Source organism: Scyliorhinus torazame, chromosome 4 (assembly GCF_047496885.1).
Source record: "Scyliorhinus torazame isolate Kashiwa2021f chromosome 4, sScyTor2.1, whole genome shotgun sequence".
NCBI lineage: Eukaryota > Metazoa > Chordata > Chondrichthyes > Carcharhiniformes > Scyliorhinidae > Scyliorhinus > Scyliorhinus torazame.
This window is the reverse complement of record NC_092710.1, coordinates 64,853,990-64,867,651: the sequence shown is the minus strand read 5'-3', so window position 1 is coordinate 64,867,651 and position 13,662 is coordinate 64,853,990. Positions and strand designations below refer to the sequence as shown.

The 13,662-nt window shown below is 49.2% G+C and overlaps 1 protein-coding gene across 2 annotated transcripts in view; it reads left to right on the top strand.

The window, feature by feature from the left end:
* LOC140410264 (NACHT, LRR and PYD domains-containing protein 3-like) overlaps positions 1 to 13,662 on the top strand; it is a 134,329-nt gene that overhangs the window by 69,510 nt on the left and 51,157 nt on the right. For both annotated transcript variants that reach the window (XM_072498229.1, XM_072498230.1), the window contains one exon: positions 3,081 to 3,176. In XM_072498229.1, coding sequence (XP_072354330.1) covers positions 3,081 to 3,176 — 96 coding nt within the window. The remainder of the gene's footprint in view (positions 1 to 3,080; positions 3,177 to 13,662) is intronic.

Here is a 13,662-nt window from a genome sequence, read left to right as displayed (position 1 = left end):
GTGGGGCGCGTGTGCGGGGCTGGACCGGTGGGGCGCGTGTGCGGGGCTGGACCGGTGGGGCGCGTGTACGGGGCTGGACCGGTGGGGCGCGTGTGCGGGGCTGGACCGGTGGGGCGCGTGTGCGGGGCTGGACCGGTGGGGCGCGTGTGCGGGGCTGGACCGGTGGGGCGCGTGTGCGGGGCTGGACCGGTGGGGCGCGTGTGCGGGGCTGGACCGGTGGGGCGCGTGTGCGGGGCTGGACCGCTGGGGCGCGTGTGCGGGGCTGGACCGCTGGGGCGCGTGTGCGGGGCTGGACCGCTGGGGCGCGTGTGCGGGGCTGGACCGCTGGGGCGCGTGTGCGGGGCTGGACCGCTGGGGCGCGTGTGCGGGGCTGGACCGCTGGGGCGCGTGTGCGGGGCTGGACCGCTGGGGCGCGTGTGCGGGGCTGGACCGCTGGGGCGCGTGTGCGGGCTGGACCGGTGGGTATATCTAGAAGGACGAGCACCAGCTACCTGGAAACCCCACCACCTGGAGGTTCTTTTCCAAGTCATACCGCCCTGACTTTGAAAATATCGCTGTTCTTTCACTATTGCTGGGGCAAAATCCTTCCCAAGAGCACAGTGGTTGTACCTACACTTCAAGGACTACAGTGGTTTAAGAAAGCACCTCACCACCCCTTCTGAAGGGCATTGATGGATGGGCAATAAATGCTGGCCTAACCAATGACGCCCCCACCGCAAACAAATTCATAAAAGATTCCCAATATGTAGTTTATTCTTACAAGGGCCACAGCAATTCCATCTGCCACCTCCCAGTAGCAAGTTCTTCCCCAATTGCACGGAGGTTTCTTGAACACTGGCATCAGCACAATTGTGGGAACTCTCAATCTATTGCCAGAAAAATATTTATTCTGTTGGCAAAATTGTCCCCTACCACTGCCACATTCCTTCGCAGTAACCTCATCTGAATGGCCTGCTGTACCATGGTGAAGTTTTTTCATTGATCCAGCAGTTGTTCTTCTCATCCATAGAGCTGGCAAGTACCTGCTACAGAGAAACTTAAGAATGAGTTAGGAGCACGAGTAGACCGAATGGCTCTTTGACCCTGCTTTGTCATTCAACCCAATTGTGGCTGATCAGTTGCCTCAACACCTTCCCACCTACTCCACAAACGGGTCAAAACGTATACATATTTTTAATCAAGGCGTTATCTTGAGATTTTCATGATGCTACCAGGACTTGATGTTCTGAGTTATAAAGAGAGGCTGGATAAGCTGGGACTTTTTTCCTTGGCGCGTAGGAGGATTAGGGGTGAACTTATAATGGATGTCTATAAAATAATGAGGAGCATACATCAGGTAGATAGTCGACATCTTTTCCCAAAGTTAGAGGGGTACAGAACGGGAGGACATAGGTTTAAGGTGAGGGGAGAGATACAAAAGAGACCAGGGGGAGATTTCTTCACACAGAGGGTGGTGAACATGTGAACGGGCTGCCAGAGGCAGTGGTAGAGGCGGGTAGAATTTTGTCTTTTAAAGAGCAGTTAGACAGTTACATGGGCAGGGTGGGTATAAAGGGATATGGGCCAAATGCGGGCAAGTGGGACTAGCTTAGTGATAGAAACAAGCTGGGCCAAAGGGCCTGTTTCTATGCTGTAAACATCTGTGACTTTCACAGACTACCTCTTCATTCTCGCAACTCCTTTATTAGATGTCTTTTATTACCTTCTGTATTTATGTTGCTTTTTTAAGATTTCCATGTTTAGAAAGGAGGGTAGCACAGACATGTCTGCGTATATATTATATACTTGGCACAAGGTGACGTATTGTAAAAAAGACTCATCTACAGCCACTTTTTAAAAACGAGTTGCAAGTAATCAAGGACACGGACTGATAACGTACTTGAGGATACACACAGCGAGGCACATGAACAAATAGACATTGTTCAACAACTTGCATTTGTATGATACCTTTAATGTAACAAACTGTCTCAAGCACTTATCCAGAGCACGATCAACACAATTGACACCATGTTACAGAAATCATATTGGGACGAAAGGCCTGAAGTTTGGTCAGTGGGAAATCTTATAGGAGGAGAGATCATTTCCGAGGTTTAGGAAGGGAATTGTAGAGCGTAGCACCTTAGTAGCAGAAAGCAAGGCCCCGGTTGTGGAGGAATTCAAATCAGGGATGCTCAGGATACCAGATTTGGAGGAGTGCAGAGATGTTAGTAGCTTCTAAGGTTGCAGAAGTTGCCCTGATTGGGAGGTTGGGGCCATGGAGAGTTTTTAAAGCGAAGTTGAGAATGTTAACATTGAGTTATCAGACTAGGAGTGTGGATCAGTGAACACAAGTGATGAGTTTCTGAGACTTGATGTGAGGTAGGATACAGGAAGCAGGGTTTCAGTGCAGTGGTGGTGCAGATCTCGGAGTTGGCAGCTTACATGTGGAATCTGATAGCAGATTGCTGAGGGAAGCATGTGGATGAGGATTAGAAGATACATAATTTGAAGATTCCAGAGATTATGGGGAGGAAAGAGAAACCAATGACAGTGACTCTTTGGCTGAAATCTAGTAATTCAGAATTCAACGAGGAACCATTGAAGCAGTTCCATTCAGCTGGACGACCGAGCAGAGAAATTGGGGCGGAGTGTATGGTCAACTGGTCAACTGTGTCAAAGGCTGCAGACTGGATGTGAAGGATGAAGAGTCCTTCATTTACCATTACCAATGCCAGATCAGATGCAATTTGTAGCTTCAATAAGAATTGTTTTGGTACTGTGGCAGACATGGAAATCTTATTGAGCGGATTCGAAATTGGAGGTCCAGAAAGATCTGAGTAGATTTGTGGGGTGAAGGTATGTTCAGTTCGAGAGAGAATAGCGTTTGGTGGTGGGGCAGGGATTTGCAAGGACAAAGGAGCACAGAATGGATTTTTCAAGGAGGGAGGTGCCACCAGCACCAATGGTTGTGGAACTGCTTTCTGATCTACCACTCATACCTTCATGATGCCTGCAAGGTAATTGCCAAATGGCATTCCACAAATAAATGGTATGCATCACCTCACTGTTCAATCCTGCTATTGATATTATATTTATTACAGAGAATGCAAGTCTGGGCACACCTGAGATCGCCATGGCTGAAGGTTCAAACAGTGGAGAATATCCAGCACCTTCAAAAAGAATGCGAATGAGCACGGGTACGTTCTGTATATACTTGAAAAATGTGATCTCGGTCCTATAGATGCAGATCTCAAGAAGTTCAGAAAGGAAGAGGGAAACAGGTGTTACTACGTCCCCAGTTGAGATCTCCCTCAATTTCTTCCTCTTTGTCCCCTCTGTTGAAACTATCTTGTCACGAGCCCCAATTCGTTAAATTCCTGGATGGGAATCCCCCAAATTGCTATGCCCCAGGCGAGGAGGAATGAAGTGGCACCCTTTGTTTATTCAACCCCCTTGGTTGATCGCAACAAAATTACTTCAAAAATGTTCACTTCCCTTGTGGACACCTTATTCCAGTCCTGAAGTACTTATGTTTTAAGGATCCAATTTAACAATGCTTTCTGAAAACAGTATGTTTATTAGTTTCTAAAATACAAAAAAAAACAATAAAACACAACATACATTCACACAGGTTTGAAGTGAGTCAAAAATAAAAGTTTAAAAAAAGATATGCGAATCTGTCTTGGACTTGTCTGTGAGGAGTAGATGGTGAAGCGTTGTGGCCTTTTTGGATATGTGATTCCAGTAGTTCTGACTTGTGCGTTGAATTGTTGGTTTTGAGATTCCAGGGTTTGCAGTTTAGCTCAGAGGAGTTGTCCTGATTCTTTTACAGTTGTGGCTTTGCTGACATGACTTCCTTCCTGCAGTCAGAGAGTGAGACTTTTACCTGCCAAAGCAAGAGGGGACTCTGCTCTCTTTCCTTGTTTCTGTGCCATGCTGTCTGACGCACCCACCAGCAAACCATACTAACCAGGCTTGCAGCTGGCTAGTTATCTGAGTCTCCTGTGTATTCCTGAAAGGGGAGAACCCACAAATCGAGTATGGGACGTCAGTTATAAGATGTTATCCTGACCAGATGATAATCAGCTTCCATTGTCACATAGAACATGACAGCGCAGTACAGGCCCTTCGGCCCTTGATGTTGCGCTGACCTGTGAAACCACTCTAAAGCCCATCTACACTATTCCCTTATCGTCCATATGTCTATCCAATGACCATTTGAATACCCTTAGTGTTGGCGAGTCCACTACTGTTGCAAGCAGGGCATTCCACACCCTTACTACTCTCTGAGTAAAGATCCTACCTCTGACATCTGTCTTGTATCTATCGCCCCTCAATTTAAAGGTATGTCCCCTCGTGCTAGACATCACCATCCAAGGAAAAAGGTTCTCACTGTCCACCCCATCCAATCCTCTGATCATCTGGTATGCCTCAATTAAGTCACCTCTTAACCTTCTTCTCTCTAACGAAAACAGCCTCAAGTCCCTCAGCCTTTCCTCATAAGATCTTCCCTCCATACCAGGCACCATTCTGGTAAATCTCCCTTGCACCCTTTCCAATGCTTCCACATCCTTCCTATAATGCGACGACCAGAATTGCACGCAATACTCCAAATGCGGCCGCACCAGAGTTTTGTACAGCTGCAACATGACCTCATGGCTCCGAAACTCAATCCCTCTACCAATAAAAGCTAACACACCGTACACCTTCTTAACAACCTGCTCAACCCGAGTGGCAACTTTCAGGGATCTATGTACATGGACACCGAGATCTCTCTGCTTATTCACACTGCCAAGAATCTTACCATTAGCCCACTACTCTGTCTTCCTGTTATTCCTTCCAAACTGAACCACCTCACACTTTTCTGCATTAAACTCCATTTGCCACCTCTCAGCCCAGCGCTGCAGCTTATCTATGTCCCTCTGTAACTTGTAACATCCTTCCGCACTGTCCACAACTCCACCGACTAGTGTCATTTGCAAATTTACTCACCCATCCTTCTACGCCCTCCTCCAGAGCATTTATAAAAATGACAAACAGCAGTGGCCCCAAAACAGATCCTTGTGGTACACCACGAGTAACTGGACTCCAGTCTGAACACTTCCCATCAACCACCACCCTTTGTCTTCTTCCAGCTAGCCAATTTCTGACCCAAACTGCTAAATCTCCCTGAATCCCATGCTTCCGTATTTTCTGCAGTAGCCTACCGTGGGGAACCTTATCAAACGCTTTACTGAAATCCGTATACACCACATCAACTGCTTTACCCTCATCCACCTGTTTGGTCACCTTCTCAAAGAACTCAATAAGGTTTGTGAGGCACGACCTACCCTTCACAAAACCGTGTTGACTATGTCTAATCAAATTATTCCTTTCCAGGTGATTATACACCCTATCTCTGATAAACCTTTCCAAGATTTTGCCCACAACAGAAGTAAGGCTCGCTGGTCTATAGTTACCGGGGTTGTTTCTACTCCCCTTCTTGAACAAGGGGACAACATTTGCTGTCCTCCAGTCTTCTGGCACTATTCCTGTTGACAAAGATGACTTAAAGATCAAAGCCATAGGCTCAGCAATCTCCTCCCTAGCTTCCCAGAGAATCCGAGGATAAATCCAATCCGGCCCAGGGGACTTATCTATTTTCACCCTTTCCAGAATTGTTAACACCTCCTCCTTATGAACCTCAAGCCCTTCTAGTTTAGTAGCCTGAATCTCAGTATTCTCCTCGACAACATTGTCTTTTTCCTGTGTGAATACTGACGAAAAATATTCATTTATCTCCTCGGACTCCAAGCACAACTTACCACGACTGTCCTTGACTGGCCCTACTCTTACCCTCATCGTTCTTTTATTCCTGACATATCTATAGAAAGCTTTAGGGTTATCCTTGATCCTACCTGCCAAAGACCTCTCATGTCCCCTCCTGGCACTTCTTAGCTCTCTAGGTCCTTCCGAGCTAACTTGTAACTCTCGAGCGCCCTTATTGAACCTTCATGTCTCATCTTTTTTTTAATTAAATATTTTATTGAAAATTTTTGGTCAACCAACACAGTACATTGTGCATCCTTTACACAATATTATAACAACACAAATAACAATGACCTATTTTATAAACAAAAAATGAATAAATAATAAATAACAAAAATGAAAACTAGCCCTAATTGGCAACTGCCTTGTCACAAGTAACACTCTCCAAAAATATAATTTAACAGTCCAATATATAATTATCTGTAGCAACGACCTATACATACTATACAGTATATATTAACAACCCTGAGAGTCCTTCTGGTTCCTCCTCCCCCCCCCCTCCCCCCCCCTCCCCCCCCCTCCCCCCCTCCGCCCCCCCTTCCGCCCCCCCTCCCGCCCCCCCCTCCCACTCCCCCCTTCCCCCCTTCCTCCCCCTCCCCCCCCCCGATCCTGGGCTGCTGCTGCTGCCTTCTTTTTCCCATTCCGTCTATCTTTCTGCGAGGTATTCGACGAACGGTTGCCACCGCCTGGTGAACCCTTGAGCCGACCCCCTTAGGACGAACTTAATCCGCTCTAGCTTTATGAACCCCGCCATGTCATTTATCCAGGTCTCCACCCCCGGGGGCTTGGCTTCTTTCCACATTAGCAATATCCTGTGCCGGGCTACTTGGGACGCAAAGGCCAAAACATCGGCCTCTCTCGCCTCCTGCACTCCCGGCTCTTGTGCAACCCCAAATATAGCCAACCCCCAGCTTGGTTCGACCCGGACTCCTACTACTTTTGAAAGCACCTTTGTCACCCCCATCCAAAACCCCTGTAGTGCCGGGCATGACCAAAACATATGGGTATGATTCGCTGGGCTTCTCGAGCACCTCGCACACCTATCCTCCACCCCAAAAAATTTACTGAGCCGTGCTCCAGTCATATGTGCCCTGTGTAATACCTTAAACTGAATCAGGCTTAGCCTGGCACACGAGGACGACGAGTTTACCCTGCTTAGGGCATCTGCCCACAGCCCCTCCTCGATCTCCTCCCCCAGCTCTTCTTCCCATTTCCCTTTTAGTTCATCTACCATAGTCTCCCCTTCGTCCCTCATTTCCCTATATATATCTGACACCTTACCATCCCCCACCCATGTCTTTGAGATCACTCTGTCCTGCACCTCTTATGTCGGGAGCTGCGGGAATTCCCTCACCTGTTGCCTCGCAAAAGCCCTCAGTTGCATATACCTGAATGCATTCCCTTGGGGCAACCCATATTTCTCGGTCAGCGCTCCCAGACTCGCGAACTTCCCATCCACAAACAGATCTTTCAGTTGCGTTATTCCTGCTCTTTGCCACATTCCATATCCCCCATCCATTCCCCCCGGGGCAAACCTATGATTGTTTCTTATCGGGGACCCCCCCAAGGCTCCAGTCTTTCCCCTATGCCGTCTCCACTGTCCCCAAATCTTCAGTGTAGCCACCACCACCGGGCTTGTGGTGTAGTTCCTCGGTGAGAACGGCAATGGGGCTGTCACCATAGCCTGTAGGCTAGTCCCCCTATAGGACGCCCTCTCTAATCTCTTCCACGCCGCTCCCTCCTCCTCTCCCATCCACTTACTCACCATTGAAATATTAGCGGCCCAATAATACTCACTTAGGCTCGGTAGTGCCAGCCCCCCCCTATCCCTGCAACGCTGTAAGAATCCCTTCCTCACTCTCGGGGTCTTCCCGGCCCACACAAAACCCATGATGCTCTTTTCAATCCTTTCAAAAAAAGCCTTCGTGATCACCACCGGGAGGCACTGAAACGCAAAGAGGAATCTCGGGAGGACCACCATCTTAACCGCCTGCACCCTCCCTGCCAGTGACAGGGATACCATATCCCATCTCTTGAAATCCTCCTCCATCTGTTCCACCAACCGCGTTAAATTTAACCTATACAATGTGCCCCAATTCTTAGCTATCTGGATCCCCAGGTAACGAAAGTCCCTTGTAACCTTCCTCAACGGTAGGTCCTCTATTTCTCTACTCTGCTCCCCTGGATGCACCACAAACAACTCACTTTTCCCCATGTTCAATTTATACCCTGAAAAATCCCGAAACTCCCCAAGTATCCGCATTATTTCGGGCATCCCCTCCGCCGGGTCCGCCACGTATAGTAGTAAATCGTCCGCATACAAAGATACCCGGTGTTCTTCTCCTCCCCTAAGTACTCCCCTCCACTTCTTGGAACCCCTCAACGCTATCGCCAGGGGCTCAATCGCCAGTGCAAACAATAATGGGGACAGAGGGCATCCCTGCCTTGTCCCTCTATGGAGCCGAAAATATGCAGATCCCCGTCCATTCGTGACCACGCTCGCCACTGGGGCCCTATACAACAGCTGCACCCATCTAACATACCCCTCTCCAAAACCAAATCTCCTCAACACCTCCCACAAATAATCCCACTCCACTCTATCAAATGCTTTCTCGGCATCCATCGCCACTACTATCTCCGTTTCTCCCTCTGGTGGGGCCATCATCATTACCCCTAACAACCTCCGTATATTCGTGTTCAGCTGTCTCCCCTTCACAAACCCAGTTTGGTCCTCGTGGACCACCCCCGGGACACATTCCTCTCTTCTCATTGCCATTACCTTGGCCAGGACCTTGGCATCTACATTTAGGAGGGAAATAGGTCTATAGGACCCGCATTGTAGCGGGTCCTTTTCCTTCTTTAAGAGAAGCGATATTGTTGCTTCAGACATAGTCGGGGGCAGTTGTCCCCTTTCCTTTGCCTCATTAAAGGTCCTCGTCAGTACCGGGGCGAGCAAGTCCACATATTTTCTATAGAATTCGACTGGGAATCCATCCGGTCCCGGGGCCTTTCCCGCCTGCATGCTCCTAATTCCTTTCACCACTTCTTCTACCTCGATCTGTGCTCCCAGTCCCACCCTTTCCTGCTCTTCCACCTTGGGAAATTCCAGCCGATCCAAGAAGCCCATCATTCTCTCCCTCCCATCCGGGGGTTGAGCTTCATATAATTTTTTATAAAATGTCTTGAACACTCCATTCACTCTCTCCGCTCCCCGCTCCATCTCTCCTTCCTCATCCCTCACTCCCCCTATTTCCCTCGCTGCTCCCCTTTTCCTCAATTGGTGTGCCAGCAACCTGCTCGCCTTCTCCCCATATTCGTACTGTACACCCTGTGCCTTCCTCCATTGTGCCTCTGCAGTGCCTGTAGTCAGCAAGTCAAATTCTACATGTAGCCTTTGCCTTTCCCTGTACAGTCCCTCCTCCGGTGCTTCCGCATATTGTCTGTCCACCCTCAAAAGTTCTTGCAGCAACTGCTCCCGTTCCTTACTCTCCTGCTTCCCTTTATGTGCCCTTATTGATATCAGCTCCCCTCTAACCACCGCCTTCAACGCCTCCCAGACCACTCCCACCTGGACCTCCCCATTATCATTGAGTTCCAAGTACTTTTCAATGCACCCCCTCACCCTTAGACACACCCCCTCATCTGCCATTAGTCCCATGTCCATTCTCCAGGGTGGGCGCCCTCCTGTTTCCTCCCCTATCTCCAAGTCCACCCAGTGTGGAGCGTGATCCGAAATGGCTATAGCCGTATACTCCGTTCCCCTCACCTTCGGGATCAACGCCCTTCCCAGCACAAAAAAGTCTATTCGCGAGTAGACTTTATGGACATAGGAGAAAAACGAGAACTCCTTACTCCTAGGTCTGCTAAATCTCCACGGGTCTACACCTCCCATCTGCTCCATAAAATCTTTAAGTACCTTGGTGCTGCCGGCCTCCTTCCAGTTCTGGACTTCGACCTATCTAGCCCTGGTTCCAACACCGTTTTAAAATCTCCCCCCATTATCAGCTTTCCCATCTCTAGGTCCGGAATGCGTCCTAGCATCCGCCTCATAAAATTGGCATCATCCCAGTTCGGGGCATACACGTTTACCAAAACCACCGTCTCCCCCTGTAGTTTGCCACTCACCATCACGTATCTGCCCCCGTTATCCGCCACTATAGTCTTTGCCGCGAACATTACCCGCTTCCCCACTAATATAGCCACCCCCCTGTTTTTCGCATCTAGCCCCGAATGGAACACCTGCCCCACCCATCCTTTGAGTAGCCTAACCTGGTCTATCAGTTTCAGGTGTGTTTCCTGTAACATAACCACATCTGCCTTAAGTTTCTTAAGGTGTGCGAGTACCCATACCCTCTTTATCGGCCCGTTCAGCCCTCTCACGTTCCACGTGATCAGCCGAGTTGGGGGGCTTCCTACCCCCCCCCCCCCCCCCCCCTTGTCGATTAGCCATCACCTTTTTCCAGCTCCTCACCCGGTTCCCACGCAGCTGTATCTCCCCCAGGCGGTGCCCCCCCGCCCATCCTCTCCCATACCAGCTCCCCCCTCTCCCCAGCAGCAGCAACCCAGTAATTCCCCCCTCCCACACCCCCCGCTAAATCCCCCGCTCGCGTAATTACTCCCCCCATGTTGCTCCCAGAAGTCAGCAAACTCTGGCTGACCTCGGCTTCCCCCCGTGACCTCGGCTCGCACCGTGCGACGCCCCCTCCTTCCTGCTTCTCTATTCCCGCCATGATTATCATAGCGCGGGAACCAAGCCCGTGCTTCTACCTTGGCCCCGCCCCCAATGGCCAACGCCCCATCTCTTCCACCTCCCCTCCTCCCCCCATCACCACCTGTGGGAGAGATAAAAGTTACCACATCGCAGGATTAGTACATAAAACCCCTCTTTGCCCCCCACATTCGCCCCACCACTTTGTTCGAACGTTCTTTTTAATAACCCGCTCATTCCAGTTTTTCTTCCACAATAAAAGTCCACGCTTCATCCGCCGTCTCAAAGTAGTGGTGCCTCCCTCGATATGTGACCCACAGTCTTGCCGGTTGCAGCATTCCAAATTTTATCTTCTTTTTATGAAGCACCGCCTTGGCCCGATTAAAGCTCGCCCTCCTTCTCGCCACCTCCGCACTCCAGTCTTGATAAACGCGGATCACCGCGTTCTCCCATTTACTGCTCCGAGTTTTCTTCGCCCATCTAAGGACCATTTCTCTATCCTTAAAACGGAGGAATCTCACCACTATGGCTCTGGGAATTCCTCCTGCTCTCGGTCCTCGCGCCATCACTCGGTATGCTCCCTCCACCTCCAACGGACCCGCCGGGGCCTCCGCTCCCATTAACGAGTGCAGCATCGTGCTCACATATGCCCCGACGTCCGCTCCCTCCACACCTTCAGGAAGACCAAGAATCCTCAGGTTGTTCCTCCTTGCGTTGTTTTCCAGTGCCTCCAACCTTTCCATACATCGTTTCTGATGTGACTCCTGCGTCTCCGTCTTCACCACCAGGCCCTGTATGTCGTCCTCATTCTCGGCTGCCTTTGCCTTCACGACCCGAAGCTCCCGCTCCTGGGTCTTTTGTTCCTCCTTTAGCCCTTCGATCGCCTGTAGTATCGGGGCCAACAGCTCTTTCTTCATTTCCTTTTTGATCTCTTCCACACAGCATTTCAAGAACTCTTGTTGTTCAGGGCCCCATGTTAAACTGCCACCTTCCGACGCCATCTTGGTTTTTGCTTGCCTTCCTTGCCGCTGTTCTAAAGGATCCACTGCAATCTGGCCACTTTCTCCTCCTTTTTCCATCCGTATCCAGGGGGGATTCCCTTCTGGTTTACCGCACAATGTTTTTAGCCGTCAAAATTGCCGTTGGGGCTCCTATCAAGAGCCCAAAAGTCCGTTTCACAGGGAGCTGCCGAAACGTGCGACTCAGCTGGTCATCGCCGCACCCGGAAACCTTCATGTCTCATCTTTACATAAGCCTCCTTCTTCCTCTTGACAAGTGTTTTGACTGCCTTCTTAAACCACGGTTCCCTTGCTCGACCACTTCCTCCCTGCCTCACAGGTACATACTTATCAAGGACACGCAGTAGCTGTTCCTTGAACAAGCTCCACATTTCTCAAAAGGAGATTCCAGTCTATTGCTTCTTCCTTTGTTCTGTCCCTATCTGGAAAAGGGTGTGACCTTCCATTGTCGTTCAGGTCTTCGTATAATCCACACCAGAGAAATTCAGACAGTTACTGAATTTTACATTCTCAGCCATCTTTGATTTGCATGTCCTTTACAAAAGCCAGTCTTATTTCAGAATTCAAATTTGTCCATATATAATTTGGGATTTTGATCCATCAATGTGACAAAGTATAGGAGAGGGAATTACAAACCAATTAACAAAACAACTGTAAGGGACGGCACGGTGGTGCAGTGGTTAGCACTGCTGCCTCACGGCGCCAAAGACCCAGGTTCGATCCCGGCCCCCGGTCACGGTCCACGTGGAGTTTGCATATTCTCCCCGTGTCTGCCTGGGTCTCACCCCCACAACCCAAAGATGTGCAGAGTAGGTGGACTGGCCACACTAAATTGCCCCTTAATTGGGAAAAAAACAATTGGGATCTCTAAATTTATTTTAGTCTGAAAATTGCTAGCTGTAGAATTGTGGAATCCTTACAGTGCAGAAGCAGGCCATTGAACCCATCGAATCTGCAACGACCCTTCGATTGAGCACTCTACCATTGCCCACTCCCCCCTCTCCCCATAACCCCATGACCTGCACATCCCAAGACACTAAGGGGCAATTTATCATGGCCAATCCACCTAACACGCACATCTTTGGACTGTGGGAGAGGACGGGACACCTGAGCACCCGGAGGCACGGGTAGAATGTACAAACTCCACACAGACAGTGACCCAAGGCCGAAATTGAACCCGGGTTCCTGCCGTTGTGAGGCAACAGTGCTAAACACTGTGCCACCCTGATGATGCAGGATGCTGTGCTGGACTGACATAATCAGAGAGATCCAGCATTGATTTGTAAACGGTAGGTCATGCCAGATGATCCTGACTTTTTACGATGCGCTAAAAATATTGGACAAGGGAATACTTGATGATATTTATGTCGCCACTTAAGTACCATCTTGTATAGTTCCTCAGATAAGACTACTTGGGTGACACAGTGGTTAGCAGTGCTGCCTCACAGCTCCAGGGTCCCAGGTTCAATTCTGACCGAGGGTGACTGTGTGGAATTTGCACTTTCTCCCCGTGAATGCATGAGTTTCCTCCGGGTGCTCGGGTTTCCTCCAACAGTCCAAAGATGTGTAGGTTAGTTGGGTTGGCCATGATAAATTGCCCCTTAGAGTCCAAAAGGTTTGGTTGGGTCCCTTGGTTACGGGGATAGGCTGGAGGCGTGGGCTTCCGTAGAGTGTTTTTTCCGAGGGCCGGTGCAGACTTGATTGGATAAATGGCTTCCTTCTGCACTTTAATTCTAAGACTATGATACTCCTAATATTTTAGCCCGTGGAATTGAAGGCAAATTACTGATTGAGGAAATTTGTTAAGTAACAGGAAATAGAGATCTTGATAGTTGACATATTCAGTACATATTGGCAGGCTGCATCTAACGGTGTCCCGAAAGAAATCTGTGTTGCGTTCTTAACTATATTTCTTAGTGACTGAGATAACAAAGTAGAAAGCAACCCATCTAGATTTTTCAATGAGTCAAAAATAGGCAGCATTTTAAGCAGTGCAGATGGAAACTGAAAATGACAGAGAAAGCAATAGACCAAGTGAATCGGCACAATGTTGGCAAAATAATTTCAATATATAAGAAAATGTGTGGTCATCTGCAGGGGCTAGAACAAAGAACCTTCCAAATGGAGAAAAGCTAGAAACAATGGAAC